The sequence below is a fragment of the Aspergillus aculeatinus genome, assembly GCF_003184765.1.
Source record: "Aspergillus aculeatinus CBS 121060 unplaced genomic scaffold BO66scaffold_32, whole genome shotgun sequence".
NCBI lineage: Eukaryota > Fungi > Ascomycota > Eurotiomycetes > Eurotiales > Aspergillaceae > Aspergillus > Aspergillus aculeatinus.
In genome coordinates, this window is record NW_020291501.1 from 118,863 (window position 1) to 138,779 (window position 19,917).

General features: G+C 52.3%; 7 protein-coding genes across 7 annotated transcripts; 4 read left to right on the top strand and 3 right to left on the bottom strand.

Annotated features, from left to right (window-relative positions):
- The first annotated feature begins 760 nt into the window (after nt 1-760).
- On the top strand, nt 761-4,711 carry BO66DRAFT_352345 (NACHT domain protein). Its single transcript, XM_025644772.1, has 7 exons — nt 761-1,293; nt 1,358-1,732; nt 1,796-2,356; nt 2,419-2,524; nt 2,586-2,846; nt 2,896-3,338; nt 3,394-4,711. The coding sequence occupies exons 1-7, from the start codon at nt 798-800 to the stop codon at nt 4,593-4,595; spliced, it is 3,444 nt and encodes a 1,147-aa protein (XP_025502588.1). The 5' UTR covers nt 761-797; the 3' UTR covers nt 4,596-4,711.
- Nucleotides 4,712-4,869: 158 nt separating this feature from the next.
- Nucleotides 4,870-7,631, bottom strand: BO66DRAFT_326222 (DEAD/DEAH box helicase; the record flags this gene model as incomplete). Its single annotated transcript, XM_025643901.1, has 10 exons — nt 4,870-5,016; nt 5,069-5,219; nt 5,275-5,460; nt 5,522-6,350; nt 6,421-6,602; nt 6,653-6,683; nt 6,735-6,858; nt 6,911-6,980; nt 7,039-7,137; nt 7,192-7,631. 10 exons carry the CDS (start codon nt 7,629-7,631, stop codon nt 4,870-4,872), a joined length of 2,259 nt encoding a protein of 752 aa, XP_025502589.1.
- Nucleotides 7,632-9,603: 1,972 nt separating this feature from the next.
- On the top strand, nt 9,604-11,530 carry BO66DRAFT_121236 (MFS general substrate transporter). The gene is made up of 2 exons (XM_025641903.1): nt 9,604-10,013; nt 10,067-11,530. Exons 1-2 carry the CDS (start codon nt 9,865-9,867, stop codon nt 11,391-11,393), a joined length of 1,476 nt encoding a protein of 491 aa, XP_025502590.1. The 5' UTR covers nt 9,604-9,864; the 3' UTR covers nt 11,394-11,530.
- Nucleotides 11,531-11,566: 36 nt separating this feature from the next.
- Nucleotides 11,567-12,232, bottom strand: BO66DRAFT_392868 (uncharacterized protein). Its single transcript, XM_025647625.1, has one exon. The coding sequence runs from the start codon at nt 12,154-12,156 to the stop codon at nt 11,668-11,670; it is 489 nt and encodes a 162-aa protein (XP_025502591.1). The 5' UTR covers nt 12,157-12,232; the 3' UTR covers nt 11,567-11,667.
- A 2,493-nt stretch (nt 12,233-14,725) lies between these two features.
- On the top strand, nt 14,726-15,679 carry BO66DRAFT_472451 (O-methyltransferase). The gene is made up of 2 exons (XM_025652946.1): nt 14,726-15,330; nt 15,390-15,679. Exons 1-2 carry the CDS (start codon nt 14,793-14,795, stop codon nt 15,590-15,592), a joined length of 741 nt encoding a protein of 246 aa, XP_025502592.1. The 5' UTR covers nt 14,726-14,792; the 3' UTR covers nt 15,593-15,679.
- Nucleotides 15,680-16,442: 763 nt separating this feature from the next.
- On the top strand, nt 16,443-18,440 carry BO66DRAFT_308574 (uncharacterized protein; the record flags this gene model as incomplete). The annotated part of the gene is made up of 1 exon (XM_025643259.1): nt 16,443-18,440. A coding segment is annotated over one exon (1,998 nt), but the record flags the coding sequence as incomplete, so codon positions are not given.
- Nucleotides 18,441-18,779: 339 nt separating this feature from the next.
- BO66DRAFT_325928 (PLP-dependent cysteine synthase family protein) lies at nt 18,780-19,736 on the bottom strand (the record flags this gene model as incomplete). The annotated part of the gene is made up of 1 exon (XM_025643883.1): nt 18,780-19,736. The coding sequence occupies one exon, from the start codon at nt 19,734-19,736 to the stop codon at nt 18,780-18,782; it is 957 nt and encodes a 318-aa protein (XP_025502594.1).
- Between the last annotated feature and the right edge of the window lie 181 nt (nt 19,737-19,917).

Sequence of the window (19,917 nt, forward strand, 5' to 3'; positions counted from 1 at the left end):
AGAGTAAGGTGCCAAAATCCAAAGTTTTCCTACCTAGCCAAAGGAAAAACAAGACTATATTTACTATTTACGTTCCCAAAATCTAAGCCTCCCTACCAAGCCCCACACGTGTGAACCGTAAAACGAAGCCCTATTCCTTTATATCGTGTGTTGTGTGTACATACAAGGTAGTCGGATGACCTTTATATACATTAGTCAGTATCATCTGGATTAAGCTAAAAGTAAAGCCATGTCGACAAGAGGGGCTTTCTATCTGGGTGGAATGTGCTCAGGGGGGTGTTGATACAGAGTCCGACAAAATAGCCACAGATACAGATAATCTTAGTACGTCGCACCAAATTTGCCGTGACAGGGCTTATCTGTTAGAAGTGATGATGAATAATGATTGCCAAAGGCAGAAGGTAAATGACGGAGGAGATGAAATAGAAAATAGCACCAAGTATACAGCTATTTTGACTGTTCTACGCTGCTGGGGGAGATTATGCTGAGTACGGGAAAGTAGATTAGCTATGATCAAATCAGATGACACGGTGGCAGGCAGAGTCCACCGCTTACTTAGCCCAGACAGAGAAATATACATGAAAGATAACTTCATCGACAAAGGCTAGGACATGGCCCTACAACTGACACTTGATTGGAGCAAAGTGACAGGGATTATTACCCACTGATGCAACACAGCCACAGCGCTAGCCTCGAGCGGTCTTTGGCGCCTAATCATCACCACTGAGCTAAAGTTCCACAAATTCTTCCCAAGCAAACTATTCATCGTGAGCAACATAGTGAGAAGCATTGCGAGAATGTCTGCTGCACAGAGTCTCATCCAGAACGCCTTCGATGCCGCAGTGCAGGAGTTCAAAGCAAACCTCAACAACGACGCAGTCTACCAGAAGATCCTCTCCGTTACCTCCATCGATGAAGTCTACGACCTTACCGATCAGCTTCAGGCCGAACAAGGCAGAAAGGGGCACCTGCGACACCTGGCCAAGATCGAGCCTTACCTGAACCGTCTCCGCGACTACGCAGCAGTAATTGAAAACTTTGTCCAAATCAAGCCGGAAATCATGGCCCTGATCTGGGGCCCGATCAAGCTGCTGCTCCAGTGGAGTAGCGTTCTAGCTCAGTCCTTTGATGCAATCCTTCAAATAACGGGCGATATCGGGGTCTTGCTGCCGGAGTTCCAGGATTGCGCGGTCTTGTTCGCGCAAAACAGTCGTATCTATGATCTGATGGTGCTGTTCTTCAAGGATATCCTGGACTTTTACCAGGTGGGGTTGAAATTCTTCACCATGTCGCGTACGTATAAATGGTGGGAGGCTAAAGGATCTGAGCTCAAATGTGATGCTGATTCCGGATATAGGATGGAAGTATTTCTTCGAGTCTGTGTGGCCTCGTAAGAGGGACCGTATCAATCTGGTTAAGACTCATATCGAAAGACACTCTTTGCTTATGCGGAATGAAGTACGTCTAGAGCACATTCGCGAGGAGCACGAGGCTCGATTGAAGGCCTTGGAGCATTTCAAAGCCGAGGAACGTGCTCAGCGACTACAGCAGTTTCATGTGATCAAAACAGATGTCAATCCGAGGATGTACGATGACAAGCTGAACTGGTGTCATGGTCGCATTTGCGACGGGTCGGGCGCATGGCTGCTTAGGGACAAGGCTTTCACCAGTTGGCTGGATTTCTCTGCTGGGACGCCGCCCATTCTCTGGCTTCAAGGCATTCCAGGTGCCGGTATGTGAACCTCGAAGGATCCATTGTCTGCCGAAGAGACTGACACCCAGAGATTTTGTGAAGGAAAAACATTTCTTGCCAGCTTAGCTATCGATAAGACACGCACAGTAGCCCACACGGCCTTCGCTTTCCTGAGTCACACATACAGTAGCAGTACTTCAGCTCTGAGCGTGCTGCACTCTTTGATATTTCAGCTCGCAGGGCGAAATGAGGACATGCAGGATGTGCTCTGCCATTCCACCCACGACCGCATCCGGAGCGATGTTACTGTTGCCGTCGAGCTTCTCAGAGTCTTATTGAATTGTGCAGGTCCCGCATTTTTGGTTGTCGATGGTGTAGATGAGATCGAGGAGCTTGAACGTGGTATTCTCCTCAACCAGCTTTTGCTTCTGCCCGAAAAGTGTCCCGAAACGCGGGTATTTATCAGCAGTCGGCGAGAGAGCGACATTGCTGCCATTTTGGAGAAGATTTCAGAGTCAATTCGAATTGACAAAAGAAACCAGGAAGGCATTCAGGCATTTATAAGTCAGCAGCTGGGACTGATGTTTGAAAGTCGTGAATTTCCACCCGACGTCCAGGCGCAGATACGCCAATCCATGGAGCCGCTAGCTTCAAAAGCCAATGGTAAGACAGATAATCGACCTGATATATCATATCGTACTAATATGTGATTGATCCGACCTTAGGAATGTTCTTATATGCCAAGGTTGTCTTGAGCAGTATTGAGCTGCTAGACGACGTCGCGGAGATTTGCGAAGAGCTGAGCCTCCTACCAGAAGATTTGGACAGCGCGTGAGTCTCTTATACAATGCTGTGAAGAACCAATGCTCAAGGCTCACATGTAAGCAAATAGCTATGCTCGAATTCTACTTCGGATCAACAATCTGCGACCGGCATCTGTCAAGGCGAAAGCCAGAAGGATACTAGCCTGGGTGGGCTGCTCACCCACGCCATTGACTTCGCGGGAGATGGAGCAAGCCCTGAGTATTCAACCCGGGAAAGTCAATGCAGGAAAAAGATTGAGCGCAGCGCCAAATCTCAACAAGCTATGTGGACCAATAGTTGAAGTTATTGGCGAAGAATACGTACAGTTTGTCCACTTTACGGTCAAAGAGTAAACACACTGCAATGGTGGCGCTGAACACATAGCTAACCGACTCAAGATATTTTTTTAGTACAGCCGTAACCGGTCATATCAGCTTTATCGATGGAACTCTCGACTTAGCCACAACCTGCATTACATATTTCTGTCAGGGATTTCACAATCCTGATGTCGTCAGCGATGACGATCAATTCACTCAGCATCTCATTGAAGGTGGTTACAGGCTGCACTACTATGCGCAGGAGAGGTGTTTTGAAGTCCTTCAGATCTATCTACGCTTGTTGGATGGTGCAAAGGCCCCCTCGAGTCTTTTAAACTGCCTCAACATGTTGATGGCTACGCTCAGGAATGATCGATTCGCACTCGCGGCGGATGACGGACGCATTGTGGAAGCTTCGTTTCTGCGTGCCTTTCAAACAGATCACCCAGAGCTTTATCAATTTCTGTACGACATCTATCGATTCCGCCATATGTGCTCACAAGAAACATATCATCTGAATGAAGGTAAGCCCCTTATCGCACAATTGTTGGCCCGATGCCTGGATGATAATGTGTCTAGAAACGAAATGGGTTGATTTCGATCCACTAGCATCATCCCAAGTATCAATTCGACTTTATCAATACATCAACAAAGCGCAGTGTGCTTCCAGCTCTCACAATTCCGGATGTCAATGCGGCCTGCTTGACCGTGTATTCGGTTTACAGGCCTACAGATGCGGATATTTAAATTGTCCTCTCCAACGGCGTGGGTTTGAGTCCATAGCAATACAAAAGCGACATGAAGATGAACATACTCGCGTTTGGAAATGCCCTGTTTCAGGCTGTGAGTATGAAAAAACCGGATTTTTGTCTGCAAATATGAGAGACCAGCATGCAATCAAAGCTCACCGAAAGCAACATAATACCAATGACATTGTTCACGACAGCCATATGTCACCCGAGGACGAGGTAGAGTTTATCCTAGATCTAGTCAGGTCTAATGATATTGAGGCTATCAACTCCCTCCCCCTTACTCTCTTTGAGGCGAGATTTCGGTTTGCAAACAGCCACCGGCTCAATCTGGGAAACGTGCTGGGAGAATTTGGATCTGCCTCAACTGTTGGGATACTTTTGCCATTTGCCGACTTGACATCGACATATTCGGGAGCTATACAGGCTTCGAATACTGACCTTCTCAGCTGGCTTATTGATACAAAAACAATAGACAAGGGGCAATGGAGGTTAGCATACGTTTGCAAAGAATTTGTAAAGTGCGATTCAGCAGAGATGTACGACTTTGGCCGCAGATGGTTTGCGATGATTCGATTTAACAGATTGTACCTTCCAGTCATGAACGAAGCTGTGATCGGTGTTACAGCAAGACTACCTCGCAGAGAGGACTTTTTGGTCTCACTGTGGGATTATGCTTGGATGGAATTGAGACAAATTGATATTTCACAGGCGTTGAAGGCCGTTGCCAAGACAACCTGCTCTCTAAGGCTTGGACAGATTCTGATTCAACATGGAGCCAAGGTAAATTGCACCGTCAAGTCAAAAATTACGGCACTGGGATATGCAACAAACAAACCTGCTCGCAAAAATGCTCAATTCGCCAAATTTCTTCTATTCCATGGCGCTGACCCACAGCACACTTCGGCCTCCGGAAGAAAGATATCTGACCAGATTGGGGCGAAGAGGATATCTCATTGGCTTGGGATTTCATGGGATGATTTGGTAGAACAGGCTAGGGCCCATGCAGATGAAAATGCAACCACCTCTTGAGTATGCCACAGACAAAACAAGCCAATGATGGGTGACTTTTGTATCTCATGTGTCATATGAATGCACGCGAAATTTCGACTTTGAGACATTATATACACGTTAATGATCATAAATCCCACATGATATCCCCTGCAGATCGTCGATGATAGTTTTGTTGAATGATCAGAGAGCAAAGAACTCTGAGGAAGAGAAGTTCCCATCTCAACGGCAGGCTAATCATCTGCCTCTGCTGATGGTGCCATACCCAGAATAACCTGTAGCTTCTGAAACCATTTTAGTCATATTCTATCAAGGTAGCACTCAAGAACAATACTCTACATACCTTCCATCGTCTATGGTCAAGATCTGCCTGTGACGTTGGAACGGAAGCCAACGACTGGTGAATAACTGCTAGCTTGTCTTCCTGGACCCAGCGAACGTACTGAAATCTCATCAGCGCGATTTGAAGAAGGAAAGGTGCAGTCTATACATACATCCTCAATGGAGTTGGCAACGAGATACCTTGTAACCGAAACTTCGCGAGACTGGCCTATTCGATGAACCCTGTCAACTGCCTGTGCCTCTAGCATTGGGTTCCAATGAGGTTCCATAATGTGGATGGAGTTGGCTGCGGTCAGGTCGATGCTGTGAATTCTCCGTCAGCCGAACAAACATGGAAATTGTATACATGTTTCCTCACCCTTCTCCGGCACTGCCAATACTGGCCAGCATTACCGTGCAGCTCTCATTCCTTGTGAATTTCTCAAGCGCTAACCGGCGATCTGTTAAACTCGACCCTCCATCGAGACGAACGTAGTTGTAATTATTGGAGTGGAGAACCGTAGCTATCAGATCTAGCATCTTGGTCCACTGACTGAAAACCACACTAATGATCACTTAGTGAATTTGCAATTCTCGTTTGTAAGCGCGGAATTTTCGCGGCCTACCTTTTTACAGGCCTCAGACCTGATTGCGATGTGTCTCGTTTCTGCCTTTCCAAGTTCTTGAGTAATGCTATCATCTTCGGGGATAAGTCAAAAGAAGACTCGTGACATTCCTCCATCGGCATTTGAGCAGGAGTGTCAGCTGTACGTTCTGCAGCATCATACACGTCCCCAAGCTTGGCACTGCCACCAGCAGCTTTATCACGAGCCGGTGTGCTTCGATCGTCGGGGACAAAGTCTTCCTCATTCAAGCAGCTGTCTACACTTTCCCAAGGTGCAGTGATAACATCATCTACATGTCTGTCTCGGTTGCGCCATAGCTCGAGCGCGGATTTAGGTAGCAAGCGCTCACCATAATCGCATATTAGCCGCAGGATGTTAATCAGTGCAAGGGTCGTATCTGCACCGGCTTGCTTTCCAGGATCTTGAGCCTCACCAGAGAGCTTCGCTGCCGTCTTGGATGCTTTCGCTTTGAAATAGTCATATACCTCCCGATCTGCGGCCGTCAAGTGAATCAATTCGGTTCTTTCAACCTTTTTCGGTAGCTGAAGGGCGGAATCGAGCGTCTTCTTGGTCCGCCGGAAAGCTGTGGCAGCCACGAGCGCTTGGAGTGTCCGGATATAGCCCGGTTGCTGACGCTTCACCGGTGATGCAATCCAGTAATCAAATGCGGACTTGGTCTCCAGGACCGGCATTTGCATGAAGCTCAAGAGGGCACCATAATCGTCGATAGAGTTTTGGATTGGGGTGCCGGTGAGACACCATCGGAAGTGGGCTTTCAGGGAGCTCACGGCCTTGAACACCTGTGAGGACTGGCTCCGGATACGATGTGCTAGACTGAAGTCAGATCACAACCAGCGGTAGATCATATCTTCATCTCAGTCTCTTTATCATACGCTTACCTTCATCTAGAACTATGCGATACCAGGTTGCTGTGCTTAAACCATCCTTTATCCGCCAATCCTGGCGTATGGTATCATATGTTGTAATGACAATATCGTACTCGCGTATCAGGGAAGGTTTGGCTTTGCCTCGGCTTGCGCCATGGTATATGAAGTACCGAAGTTGGTTATGTTTGATGTGTCTGGGGCCAAGGTCAGCTGCGAAATGACAACGTGTCAAGAACAGGCCTACGTTTTAATTTGTGCCACCCATCCCGGAATAGCTTTTTGTGTCAGCCCCGACTCATTGTAAGCCATCAGGAATTTCAACTTACTGCTCTTCGGTGTAATAATCAGAGTCGCCCGAGGGCTGTCGAGAGGTAGCTGTAGACAATCTATGGCATCTAGGGAGCAGCAGAGTAGTGATAGAAGGCTAAGTGTTTTGCCCAAGCCCATGTCCTGCACATAGGTCAGACACAGTACCATTGCAGGGTACAGTCCAATAACTCACATCCGCAAGGATACCGCCACGCATCGGTTTAGGGTCTGTGTCAATGGCCCCTGTGATTCTATGCCGGTACCTGCCACCAGTCAGCCGCGATGAACAGTGCCAATCGCCTAGTGCTGCTAAAATTTCACCTGTGGTTCCCAAGCCCTTCCCAGATAGATGGAAATTTCAGGCCGTCAATTTGTTCAGATTCCCTTTCTATCATCATCGCCAAAGCCACTTCCTGGTGACTGCATTGAAACATCAGCGTCTAATTCGATCCGCTACACGAAGATTTCACTTACGGTTTCAATCTCGACGCCAACCTTGGACTGGAGCAGGCTTCATAAGACCCCTCATAGGTGTTAACCGTATCGAGGATCCGGAATAGCTCACTCTTGACCCCTTCATTCAATCTCTCCGAAACCTGCGAGCCCTGCTCATGGTCGGAAATCCTGAGTTCATCAATTCGAGGCATTTCACCCCCAGGTCGCACAAGATAATGTGGGTTCACATATGGGAATCTGGGGTCATACTCTGCGCTTGTGGGATGCTGCAGGTACATTCCTGCGTCTGATAAGCAAGTCCCGACCGCGTCTTTATCATTGATACTTCCGTAGACAGCGATCCTCAGCTCTGGCTCCCAATAATACTCAGTCCCATCATCCTTATCGAATTGAGCGGCGAACAGTGTGCCGACTAACTTGACGCGATATTGTTTCAGGAAGTCAACTAGCGCAGGCATAGCTACGATACCTGCATACTTCTTCGTGTCCGTGAAAGACATCTTGAAGACTCCGCCAAGGGTTGTTAGATCGACCCGCGCTGACTTTCGGTTTCGACTTTGTGTCTTTCCGTCGTCCTTGAATGTGGAGGTGGCTTCGACGGTGAGCTGGGAAATGTTAGCTTGCGACAGGTAGGGGGTGGAGACAAGTGTGTTTTTCTGCATACCTCTCCAAAGCAAGTGTCCCATGTCACAGCGTCCGCTGATTCAACGCTTATGACGGGCTCGCTTTGACATTTATTGAGATACGGCCGGTACTGTTCCTCGTCTGCATCACTCGTTGGTTTCTTTGACTTGCCCATGATCTTGGCTTGAAGCTCATTTGTACCCGGACTGGTACCGGATAACTCCATTTTAGTTGCGTTCCAGTCAAAGTCAGGTTTGATCGATAGATCCTGGACGTCAGAATTTCCCGTGAATTCCAGATCGGGACTGAGTCTCTGAAAATCTGCTGGGCCTTGTTCGCACCCCGGCAACTGGTGGGCCAATCGCATGTCCGTTATAGGGTAAGAAGCGCCTTGTTGTCCTTACCGACCGCTATGATGTTAGCCTGAGCGCAGGAAGTGCTAGAGGCAATTCGTTTCTCCCACTCGAGAGTCTTACCACTCTGACCCAAGTCCTGCAAAGCTGGCGAATCAAGAGCGCCCTGGCGATCTTCCACGTCCAACCTCAGATTATCCCCCCGCAATGCATTCCAATTGCTGTCCAACATATTGATATCCACCTCGTGCGACGGATGAGATGCCAAGCCTGAGTCCCGGATTAGCGCCCCATACGGATCCTCCACCCGTATCTCCGGATAACCCTGTTGTGGCCAAATCGAGCCGCCCACGTTACACCCGAAAGGGTCTGGAAGGTCATCAAACGGCTGCTCTCCGAAACAGTCGCCATCTGGAGTAGTGATAGCATGAGTGAGACTCTCTGCGGGCGTCTCGGAGCAGGCCCGCTTGCTACTTATGCTGCTCCCATCGTTATCATCCTCATCGTCAGGCAGCAGGCGCTTGCTTGCTGAGCGCGACAAAGCCATCGGTACTATCCTCGACAGCTCTCGAATCTCCGTTTTGCGACCTGCTCCCCGTATTCTAGGGAAATATTTAGTCGAACTATAGGAAAGAGGAGCCGGATCTGACTTTTAAGACAGGTAAAATGCAGGTTCGTCCTCAGCTCAACCGCCGTCTGACGCCCCACGCCTGGCGGTGGTCACAGCCACAGCAGGGATCATGCTGACCGGCACACACATACAGGCAACCAATCAGATGGCTGAGCGTGAGGAAGGATTGACTGCGCCACGCCCTGGCTGGATAATTGGGACATCACTCCCCAATGTTAATATCAAATAATACTAGATAGGACTAACAGTGAATTACTAGGGATCTGTGTCATTCATTTATTTTTTTGTGTTCACTATTACTGTCAATGCAATCAGTATAGATGTGTTCAAAACCACCCAGTTGACCCCTCGTGTTGCTTCTTTTAATTGCCTTTAAGCGGCTTTGTGAAGCTTGAGAATGGGCCATGTGGAACGATTTCTCGATCCCTTGGTGGTTGATTGTTCGATGAACTAGCCAAGTTCTCAAGGTGGGCAACTCGCTTGGTGCGGTCACGTGGCCTGGACTGCCCAGAAACGCCGATATTACGCAACCCCCTCAACCTAACTAAAGAAATCGCCATCACTTCAATATAATCTTTTCTTCATCTTTTGTTCTCCCTTTCTGTTTCTCCTTCTCTTCTTCTTTAATTCCCGCCATCCCAGTGCAATCATGCAACTCATTACCCATTTCAGCCTAAGCACAGCTCTGGATGAGTTCTAGATCTCCTCTATCAACTTGCAGCACTGGAGGAAGACAAGATCGTCCAACTAGCAGGCGGCCGGCGTCCAGAATCCGCAATCAATGCATACGCCGCCCGCTCTGCTGGCTTTCCTGATGGAATACTGAAATCTTGGCGGTCGAGTCGGCACCCTCGCTGCCGATTCGGTTCAGGCGGCGCGCGGCACTAACCGAACCCGCCGCATCTTACCAACCTCCAGGGGGGACCGGGAGATGGAATGCTGGGGCTGCCGAGTGTGGCGGGTAAAGTTTCAGCCGCGGCACCCAATTCGGCAGTGGAATGGTCGTGACCCTCTTATCAGATCGCCCTAAAAGGCTTATCCCCTCCTTGGTCCGGTTCAACCCTGGGATTTCTCGCGGGATCTATGATGGCGGACTCAAAAGAGAAAGTAACGCTGACCACTGGGTCTGTTGATGCCAAGAGCGAACAAATCTCGCAGCCACCGCAGAATGAACCCGGTAGCACGCAGCCACCTAGAAATGAATCGGCCACAGAGCCTGCCTATCCGAAATGGTGAGCAGACCACCCCACCACTTCGTTCCAAGTTTACTATTCTGACAGGTCAGGCACTACGTCGCCATCGTGGCAGCCGGCTGCCTCATCATGATGACCACCTGCTCCTTCGTCTTCGCCTTCGGAGTCTACCAATCCCTGTACGAGGAGATGGCAGCGCAGCCCAACACCCCCTTCACGGGCGCTTCGACGGCGCTCATCGATCTCATCGGCACTCTAGCCATCGCGCTCATGTCCATGGCCGGACCCTACGCCACCGCCTGGTCGAAGCAATACTCACCGCAAGCCGTCATCATCGCCGGCGGCTGGGTATTTGGGGTCGCCTACATCCTGGCCAGCTTCAGCCGGGCCCTATGGCATTTCGCCCTAACGCAGGGTCTTCTTCTCGGGGTTGGATGCTGTCTTGCCTACGTGCCCACCATGTCCGTGGCCCCGACCTGGTTCAGCGCCCGCCGCGGCCTGGCCATGGGGGTGATCATCTCCGGCACGGGGATAGGCGGCATGATGTGGCCACCGGTCCTGCGGGCGATGATCTCGCACATCGGTTTCCGCAATGCCCTCCGTTTGTCTGGCTGTATTGCCACGACCATCGTAACGGGCGCTGGCGCCGTCCTACGCTGGGAACCACGGTTCCACGCCAACCTGAAAGCCCGGCAGCAGGAGCAACTCACATCCAACCCCAGCAGCACCTCTTCCAGAACGCAGTGGAAGCAGCTCCTCACCGTCCCCCTCGTCGACCGCACCACCGCGTTTTCTGCACGTTTCCTCGCCCAAGCATCCGGCTGCTTCCTGCAATCCGCCGGGTACACGACCCCGCTCTTCTTCTACGTCGCCTTCGCCCAGACCCTGGGCTACAGCACCACCACGGCCGCCACCTTCCTGACGGTGAGCAATGCCTCGAACTTCGTCTCGCGGATCGTGCTCGGCTACCTCGCCGATAAATTCGGCCGGATCAACGCCCTCGCCACGACCACGCTCGTGAGCGCCGTGGCGGTCTTCGCCTTCTGGCTACCTGCCACGTTTTCTCCAGATGACGGGGTCTCTGACGCAGCTGCGCGCGGCTGCTTCATCGTGTTCACGGTGCTGTACGGGGCGTTTGCGAGCGCGTACATCTCGCTGTTCCCGGCGTCGTTGGTGGAGGTGTTCGGGGTGGACAAGTTCACGAGCGTGAACGGGGTGCTGTATCTGATCCGGGGGATGGGGGCGCTGGTGGGCACGCCGTTGGTGGGGCTGTTGATCCCCGAGCGCACGGCGCTAGTCGAGGCCGGGGCGTATCGGCGGGCGGCGGGGACGGTGGGCGCGTTGCTGATGGCTGCGGCTGCGGCGTGTTTCTGGGTAAGGTGGGAGATGAGAGGTAGTAATCCGGGGTGGAGGGTGTAGTTTGTGATACTCCATAATGGAAAGAGTGGTCGTGCACATTAGAACGATAGAGATCGATTAAGACTAACCTATAATACAGCCCGCCATATTATCGTAACTAAGGTAGGACTTGGATTGAGGTTGAGGTTGAGGTTGCCGAGAAGCTGAAAGAAAGGGGGGTCTGGGGGTTCTCCCCCAGATAGCCACCTCCCCACCCCATGGCAGATATTATCCCCAATGAACCACCACAGACTGACCCACACCCCCATAATCCCATCTGCATCACCATAGAAAGCTAACCCATAACCCCAAACAAGCACGAAGACACCACCATCCCCAGCACGACCCACCCGCCCATCGAAACCTTGTGCCCGACCACCGCCGCACTCTTATCGGAGGTACTCGTGCTACTCGCCGCACTGCCCGTGCTGGAGCCTGTCTTCCCTGCTTTGCCGGTCTCAGTGGACGAGACCTTGGCTGTCGCGCTGGCTGTGAGGTTCCCGCTGCAGAAGGCCTCGGTCACGGCGCCGTTGTCCTGGAGACAGCTCAGAAGGGTCTTGACGGTCTGGTCCTGCGCCAGGCAGTACAGGCCGCAGTCGTTGTCGTATTTGGTGACGGTCGCGGGGGAGCAGCATTTGTCCATAACGGAGGAGAAATTACCGGAGTTGGGGAGGGCGCAGGCTGCGTCTTGGACGGGGAGGACGTAGAGGTTGCCCGTGCAGGTGGCGGCCGCGGCGGAGCCGGTGGTGGCTGTTGTGGTGGTGGTTGCGGTGGAGGTGGACATTTTGGTTGCGGGTTTTCTGGGGGTGAGGCTATTTATTTTGGTTTCAAGGTATTGGCAAGGTAAGCGAGCGCGTGTGTTCGTGTTTGTAACGACTGATTGTTGTCACTACTGCTGTAACGTAGTCGGTATGGTAGATCAACGACCGTGTGTTCAAGCCGACAGATGAACGAGTAAGGAGAAATAAGGTGCAGGAACCAGGAGAGATGAAATCCTCAGGCAGGGAAGAAAGACAGCGGATTAAATACCCTTATCCTTGCAGCAGTGATCAATCACCCCATAAAACTTGATCTCCCCACCATTCACTACTGCGCCCCACCCGCTGACCCTATATTTATCCACAACCTGCCGTCATTGGGCCCTGGCCACGTCAATCCCTACTATTTTCGGGGTCCCGCGGCCACAACCTTGGAACAACTGTCTGTGTGACCCCGGATCGACTCTGCTGGTGTCTCACCATTGTGTTGGCCTTTTTTTTTTATTCTTGAGGGGTGCGGTTAAGTCACTCGGTTCAGTTGGATTAGGATTTCATCGTCGGCTGTTAATCTACTATGTGTACATTATTATCTTTGATTTTAGGTTTAGTCTATGTTGACCATGGTCGCTACCGGGCCTTTGTCCACTTCCAACCGTCCACCTGTGTAGTTAAGTTGTCTTACTAATTGTATTCGAATTATCTTCTTTGTGCTCTCCTATCAGTATGCCCAGTCTCCGTTCTTTGCATGGTAAGCTGTTCTATTAGCACACAAGCAACCTAATCATGATCAATACTGCGTTTGACATCTCAGGGCAGCCATTTAAGGTAGCTTTCAAGCGAATCAGGCTCTTTATACTGATTAGATGTTGTACTATGTAATTTACTTCTGCTATTCTTCTCAACTACTGCCTACTATTGTAACAGGAGTGTTTCGGAGCATGGCTGACGAGGACCATTAATATTAAGCAGGACATGAATATATACATATTTTGCGGGGTGCTAACGAGACCAGTGGACAAAACGCGCATTGCCGAGCGTGATCCTGAGGCCGGACCGTGGCGGAGCAGAAAGCCCCTTTAGATAGTAAACCTCTTTATCTAGTACATACAAAGAGACATATTCGCATCTTCGCCACAGATCTAAGTGGTATTCCTACGAGAAGATTATCTTATTCTACTCTATCAAAGTCAACCTAATTTACATATAGAAGCTTATTTTACCGACTCAATTGCATATTTGTACAACTAGATATGAACAAGGTCAAAGGTGACCGTTAATGGGGAGATTCATCCCAAACTATGCGACTTTACACCAATCCAGAATCACTCACTACAGGCTTATCTTTGGGTTCACGCTTCGGACCCGATGTTAGCGGAGGGGGCTGTGGACGGACATGGTAAAAAGCATCAGCATGCTGTAGCCTACAGACATGCTGCGACTATCTCCGAAACTCAGCAAGTAGAATGGTCGCTTGTATGTCCAGTGTTCACTCCTTACTAAGTACTAGGTAGATAGGCATCTGGCCGCTGACCCAACCACGGGGTTTCCCGCGCAGGTGCGTCTTTTAGGGCACCCGTGCGACTATGGCACCCTACAAAGCGATGCTTGCAGAACGGGTATGCTGCTCGCAAGAAGGGGAGTATCAGAGGATTGTGGTCTGTCAATCCTGCGAATGCCGACGAATGCAATGCTGAACTCGGACCTTGCGCATCCAATCGTTGAGCGTAAGATGACCCCTTGACCAGAGATCTACTAGCTACCTAGTACCGCTGACGTCGACCACAGCCTGTTTCCATATCAGAATCGCGCTGCAGGACGAGGCGAAAAATGTTGGCTTGCGGATCGCCAACTGGGGAACTCGAACAAACAGGTTTTATTACTAATGGGCGTTTAGTGTTTACTGTGTTGCAAGCTAGGAAAATGTACAGAGCCCAGTAGAGTGTATTCGGGCAGGAGTTGTGCTGTACCTCCGCGGCAAACTGGAAGCTCGGGCATATGTAAGTAAGATAGGAGCTCTGGTTGAGAAAACCAAATGGAGGTCCAATTCCAGAACGTAAGCACTGTTGCGGTGCGAATTCTCCAATATGCCAAGACTGGCCGAAACTAAAGGTATTGACAAGGCGGGGCATGACCGAATCTCGCCCGCCCACATGTAATGATCCACTTATTTCGTACAAAATTATATTCATACGTACAACTCATACACCCCTCGTGATCGTGAATTTTCCTTGATATAGATTGAGCCGGTTCTACACTGAACGATTAGGAGCTCCGTTGGGGTATTGCGGCACCTTGATCGTTCAGTTTCGGTAGGCCTGCTCCTGCTGCAGTTGTTGAGCATTCAAAGCTAGTCTCGTCGCCCGTGGTCTCTAGACAGTCCCGCGCACTGCTTGGTTAACTTGTGTCCCTTGAGGGCCACAGCTGTCAATGCGTGCTTAATACTTGCATGTATTCGCGAATTTCTCTTAAGTGGCGATTTCGGACTTTTTGGCACCCTTTAGTTTGATCCGAATAGTTCTCCAAAGTGCCAAGCCACGGGATACCCCTCATTTCCCTCCGCAGCACTCGGTATTTCAATCATGTCATCAGCCTCCGGCCAAAGTGATTGCAGACAAAACCGCTTCAATCTACCAAGGCATCAGTTGCTCAACCACATACAATCATGACAGCGCCCAGCCCCGTCGACGCACCACTTCACATCCTCGAACTCCTCGCCAACCTCCACAAGAGGTCCCTGGACCAAGAGGCTCTCCTCTCCAAAACCGGCAAGGTCTTTTCCTCGAGCATCCTGGGCGAGCTCCAAGATCAGGACCCTACCATCACCACCACCCCAGCGAACCCCAAAGAGCAGTTTGACCGCCTCATGCTCGACAAATTCATCGCTCTGGACCAAGATAAATGTCAATTCACCTACCAACTGGTCACTGCAATGGGCGCCACGAACATCGTCGAAGCCGGGACCAGCTTCGGCGTCAGCACGATCTATCTGGCCCTGGCAGTTGCTAAGACTACTTCCCGGACTGGAAAACCCGGCATGGTGATCGCTACCGAGAAGGAGGCATCCAAAGCGGCGGCTGCACGGGGGTACTGGGCGCAGTGTGGCCCCGAGGTGGAGCGGCACATCGATTTGCGCGAGGGGGACCTGTTGGAAACATTGAAGGACGGATTGCCGGAGGAGATCGATCTATTGCTTCTTGATAGTAAGTTCATCTGTATCAAACCCTAGGAAACAGGTTCGCTGACATGGGACTCCTCAAAGTCTGGTCTGCGCTGGCCTTGCCAACGCTGCAAACGGTCTTGCCTCGTCTGCGTCGCGGTGCAGTGGTGCTCACCGATAACACCATCTCGGGAGCCAAAGGATATGCCGATCTGCTGGCATTCTTGCGGTCCTCTGAGAATGGCTTCCAGAATATGACGCTGCCGTTCTCCAATGGCTTTGAGATGAGTGTTTACTTACCGTAATTGGGGCTGTCGTTGTCCAGGGTGTATTTACTATAACTGTAGAACCTCAGGGCTGAGTAACGACAATACAGCTTCTGAACAGTTGACTATAAGTTATTGTATTGTAACATTGTACGACACGGAGTAATATTCAGAGAAGGCGGCTTAGTAAGGCGGGCGGCATGTCTAAATTCCTACTGGAGAGAATTAAATTGTCGCTGCGATTGAACTTCATCACTTGACGATCTCTCCCAATGTCAGCGGCGAAGAAGCTCAGGCTTAGATCCGCTGGGCATGGACCAGACCCTGGTGAGGCCAGGGAAGAGTCGGCGGAACGACGAGAACAAGAACAGAAAAGAGCGTTTCGATGTCGGTTCTGTGCCAAGGATTTTCTCCGCAACGAGCACTTACGGAGACACGAACGACTCCGTATGGGATCTATCTCTTTACCCCAGCATTTTAGAACTGACTCACAGGTCAACAGATACTAAAGAAAAACCGTTTCGCTGCACCAGCTGTACTGAGGCATTCACCCGCCGGTATGTGCTCGTCTTCCACGTCAGGACAATCAACACTGAGATAACGCCACAGCGACCTGCTGGCCCGTCATACTCGAATGTCCCATAACGTCTCCCCAAATGGTGGCAATGCTCAGACTTCAGATAGCCTTGTCACACCTGCCACTACGCGTGATACTAACCCATCGGTACCGGTGGCCAGTGTAGACAGCAGGGCTCCTGTGCTGGATGGCTCTTCCCCAGCCTTCACAACTCCAGACAGCGGTTCTACGCTACCCCGAGGAATGCTAGAGCCCCCCCTTACCTCCAATTCTTCGTTGATCGATCCCCTCCTAACAACGACGACGGGGACACCACTCAGCACGCTGCATACAGCATGGCCAGAACCAACCAGCAATTTCGGGGACTTTGCTTTCTTCATCGACAGTATGGCGATGCCGTACGGAAACATGAACCCAGCGCTATCGATAGAGCAACCTATCTTGCCCTTCTCATCAACTTCGCTCTTCTCCGATGTCCCCCAGACTCAATCGTCGCAGCCGAACGCCGATATGCCCCAGCCTGTGGGGGCCGATCCACCAGCGCCGCGTTTGTTTGATGACTTCACCTCCACGCTCCCCTCCTTCGACCCTCCTCCTAAGTCCAGTGCGGAGCCATGGAAAGTCACTCAGGAAGTCTGGGATCATTTTCTCACGCAGATCCAGAGCTTTGCGGCGCTACTTCCTCCGCAATTCTTTCTTCCATCCCGCCACACGATGACTCGCTATATCACCACTTACTTCACCGGCTTTCACCGACACCTACCCTTTCTCCATATCCCGTCGTTCTCGCCCATCAAGTGTCCAGTGGAGCTGGTGTTAGCCATGGCGACTATTGGCGCGCAGTCAGCCTTCGATCACGCCAACGCCATCATGTTTTATCGGACCTCCCTGGCTATCGTCCAGGAGCGGCTGCACCGTAGAAAGACCCAGCGACGGGATCAGTGTTTTCCTGCGCCAGCAAGTCATCCTACTGAGCCACAAACGAGTCCATTCGACCCGCTACCCCCTGCACAAACGCTACTCATACTCATGGCGATGGCAACCTGGGGCAACTCTCACGCCATCTTCAACGAAGCTGTCGGATTGCAAAACACTCTCGCCAACTACATCCGCGATGAAAAGCTATTGGCGCCCCCGCCTCCACAAGACCCATCGTGGGCTTCCTGGGTCCAAGCCGAAGGCATGAATCGCACCATCACCATAATCTTCTGCTTCTTTGTCTTCCACACCATTGTGTATGACACCCCGCCCGCGATCCTGAACTGCGAACTCCAAACCCGTCTCCCCTGCCGTGAGTCTGCGTGGGAAGCCCCAACCCAGGCAGACTGGATCGAAGCCCGCAAGAGCCTATCTGCAGAGCCCACCTTCCAATCCGCATTCTCCCGCCTCTTCACCGAGCAGCAGCCCACCTCCAGCTTAACGCCTTACTACTCGCTCGGCGGATACACACTAATCCTCGCCATAATCCAACACATCTACTTCCTTCGCGCCACCAATCACCACCGGCAGCAGAGCGAAGGCTGCCTCAGCCCCAGCAGGACAACAACGATACCCCCGCCAGGCATCGCGGCCGTCGAGCAGGCCCTCAAAAACTGGCAGCTGGGCTGGTCCCGCGACCCGGAATCGTTCCTGGGGCCCGGCGGGCCCAGCGGGCCGATCTCCTTCAACGCGACCGCGCTCCTCCGCATGGCGTACATCCGGTTAAGCATCGACGTGGGGCCGTGGCGCGCCCTTACCGCCCACGATCCTCGTGAGATTGCGGCGTCGATGTACGCCTACTACCGCGGGCACTACCACCGCGCCGTCCACCACCGGCTCACCCGCACGGTCCTCTACTCCGCCCACGCCCTCAGCATTCCCGTCAAGATCGGCGTGAACATCGTGGCGCGGAACCAGGCGTTCGCGTGGTCGCTCCAGCATGCGCTCTGCGCGCTCGAGTGCGCTTTTGTCACCAGTCAGTGGTTGATGGCGATGGAGACGCGGCGGCGGCGGCGACGGGATTCCAACCCGACGCTCAATTTGGCCGATGAGGAGCGTGATGAGCAGGTTCCGAGAGATCGAGGCAATAATAATCATCAGGAGAGGGAGGAGGAGGAGCGGTTACTGGCGTACATCAAGGACATGGTGGCGGAAGCGGATCCCACCGGCGAAATGGCGGCGAGTGGGGGTCGCAGCAGTTCCCCGCAGGTGGATCTCTGCATTCACGTCCTCAAAATCTGGCACAAGCTGTTGAGTGGAGACGCGGTGTGGGATGTAGTCCGCTTGATTGGACGAGTGTTGGAAGCCTATTGGAGGATTCTGGAGGGAGAGACTACCTAGTACCCAGCATCGGGGGTGGGGTTCCGAGGGAGCACCTGTCCGTAGTCCGAGGATGGCTCGTCAGTCTGCGCATGTATACTGAGTAGAGGAGGCGATGATCATTTACCCATCTGGATGGGCTCTCATCATACCCCTTTCACTCAAATAGTGAAAGAATCGAGATTTTTCATGGTTTGCATTGGCAAGATATAGACATGCTTGGCCATCGGTGCAGGCATTGATACATTGCATCCAAAATTGATCAACAACCGATCGCTGACCCCGTTGCATTACAGGGTCATCGCATTGCCAGCGTGTGACAATGAAGCATCGAAGCCCCCAATCCACCCTTTAGCTCTGCGTATACAAATCTCCTCGCACATACTTGAGACCCGTATCGCAGCCCACGGTCACCACCGTTTTTCCCGGCCCTAATTCCTTGGCCAGCTGCAGCGCGGCGACCACGTTCAGCCCAGAAGAGGTACCCAGGAGAAGACCTTCCTCCCTCGCCAGCCGTCGACACATGGCACGTCCCTCGGCTTCGTCGATGGCCCGGGCCTCATCATACCAATCCCGGTTGAGCAGAGGCGGGGGAAAGCCAATGCCGATCCCCTCCACCGAATGTTCCCCGCCATGACCCTGGGTCAACGCCGGTGCCGAGGCGGGCTCCAGGACCGCGACACGACACCCCGGCCACCGCTGCTTCAGCGTCCTTCCGACCCCCATCACCATGCCGGCCCCGCCGATCGCCCCGCAGAAGGCGTCAATCGGCCCCGGAATCTGCGCCAGCACCTCGCGCCCCAGCGCCTCGTAGCCCGGGAAGACGTCGGGATTGCTGAACTGATCAGCATAGTAGTAGTAGTCGTGCCCGTCGCCCTGGGCGGCGATGTGCCGCGCTCGCTCGCGCATGGCGGGGATCAGCCGCGGGGTGATCTTGCCGGTCCCGCTGGGCACGAGGTCGAGATCCGCCCCGAACGCGGCCATGGTGTTGAGCTTCTCCGGCGCAAACGCATCCGACGAGACCACCCGGAAGGCGTAGCCCTTGACGGCGCAGACAAACGCCAGCGAGGATCCCGTGCTGCCCCCCGTGGCCTCCACGACGGTCATCCCGCGCCGCAGATCCCCGCGCCGCTCCGCTTCCTCGATCACCGACTGCGCCATGCGGTCCTTGTACGATCCCGTGGGGTTCAGGCTCTCCAGCTTAACGAAGACCCGCGCGCTGTCGGGAGGAACCACATGCCTTAGTTCGACACATGGCGTATTGCCAATCACGCCCAGGGCGCTGGTAGTGCTGGGTCGAACGGACATGGCGTGGCACAGAAGGGAATGACTGACGATGCGATGCGTAAGAAGGAGAGGGAAGGGAGGAGAGGGTTAGAGACGGAGGAATCGATGGTATCAGATGATTGGAACTTCGGTGCAAAAGGCTATTGAGCTTGTTTTGTGCCATTTTATCAGGTGGATTACTATATTAGTGTGTTACTTGCAT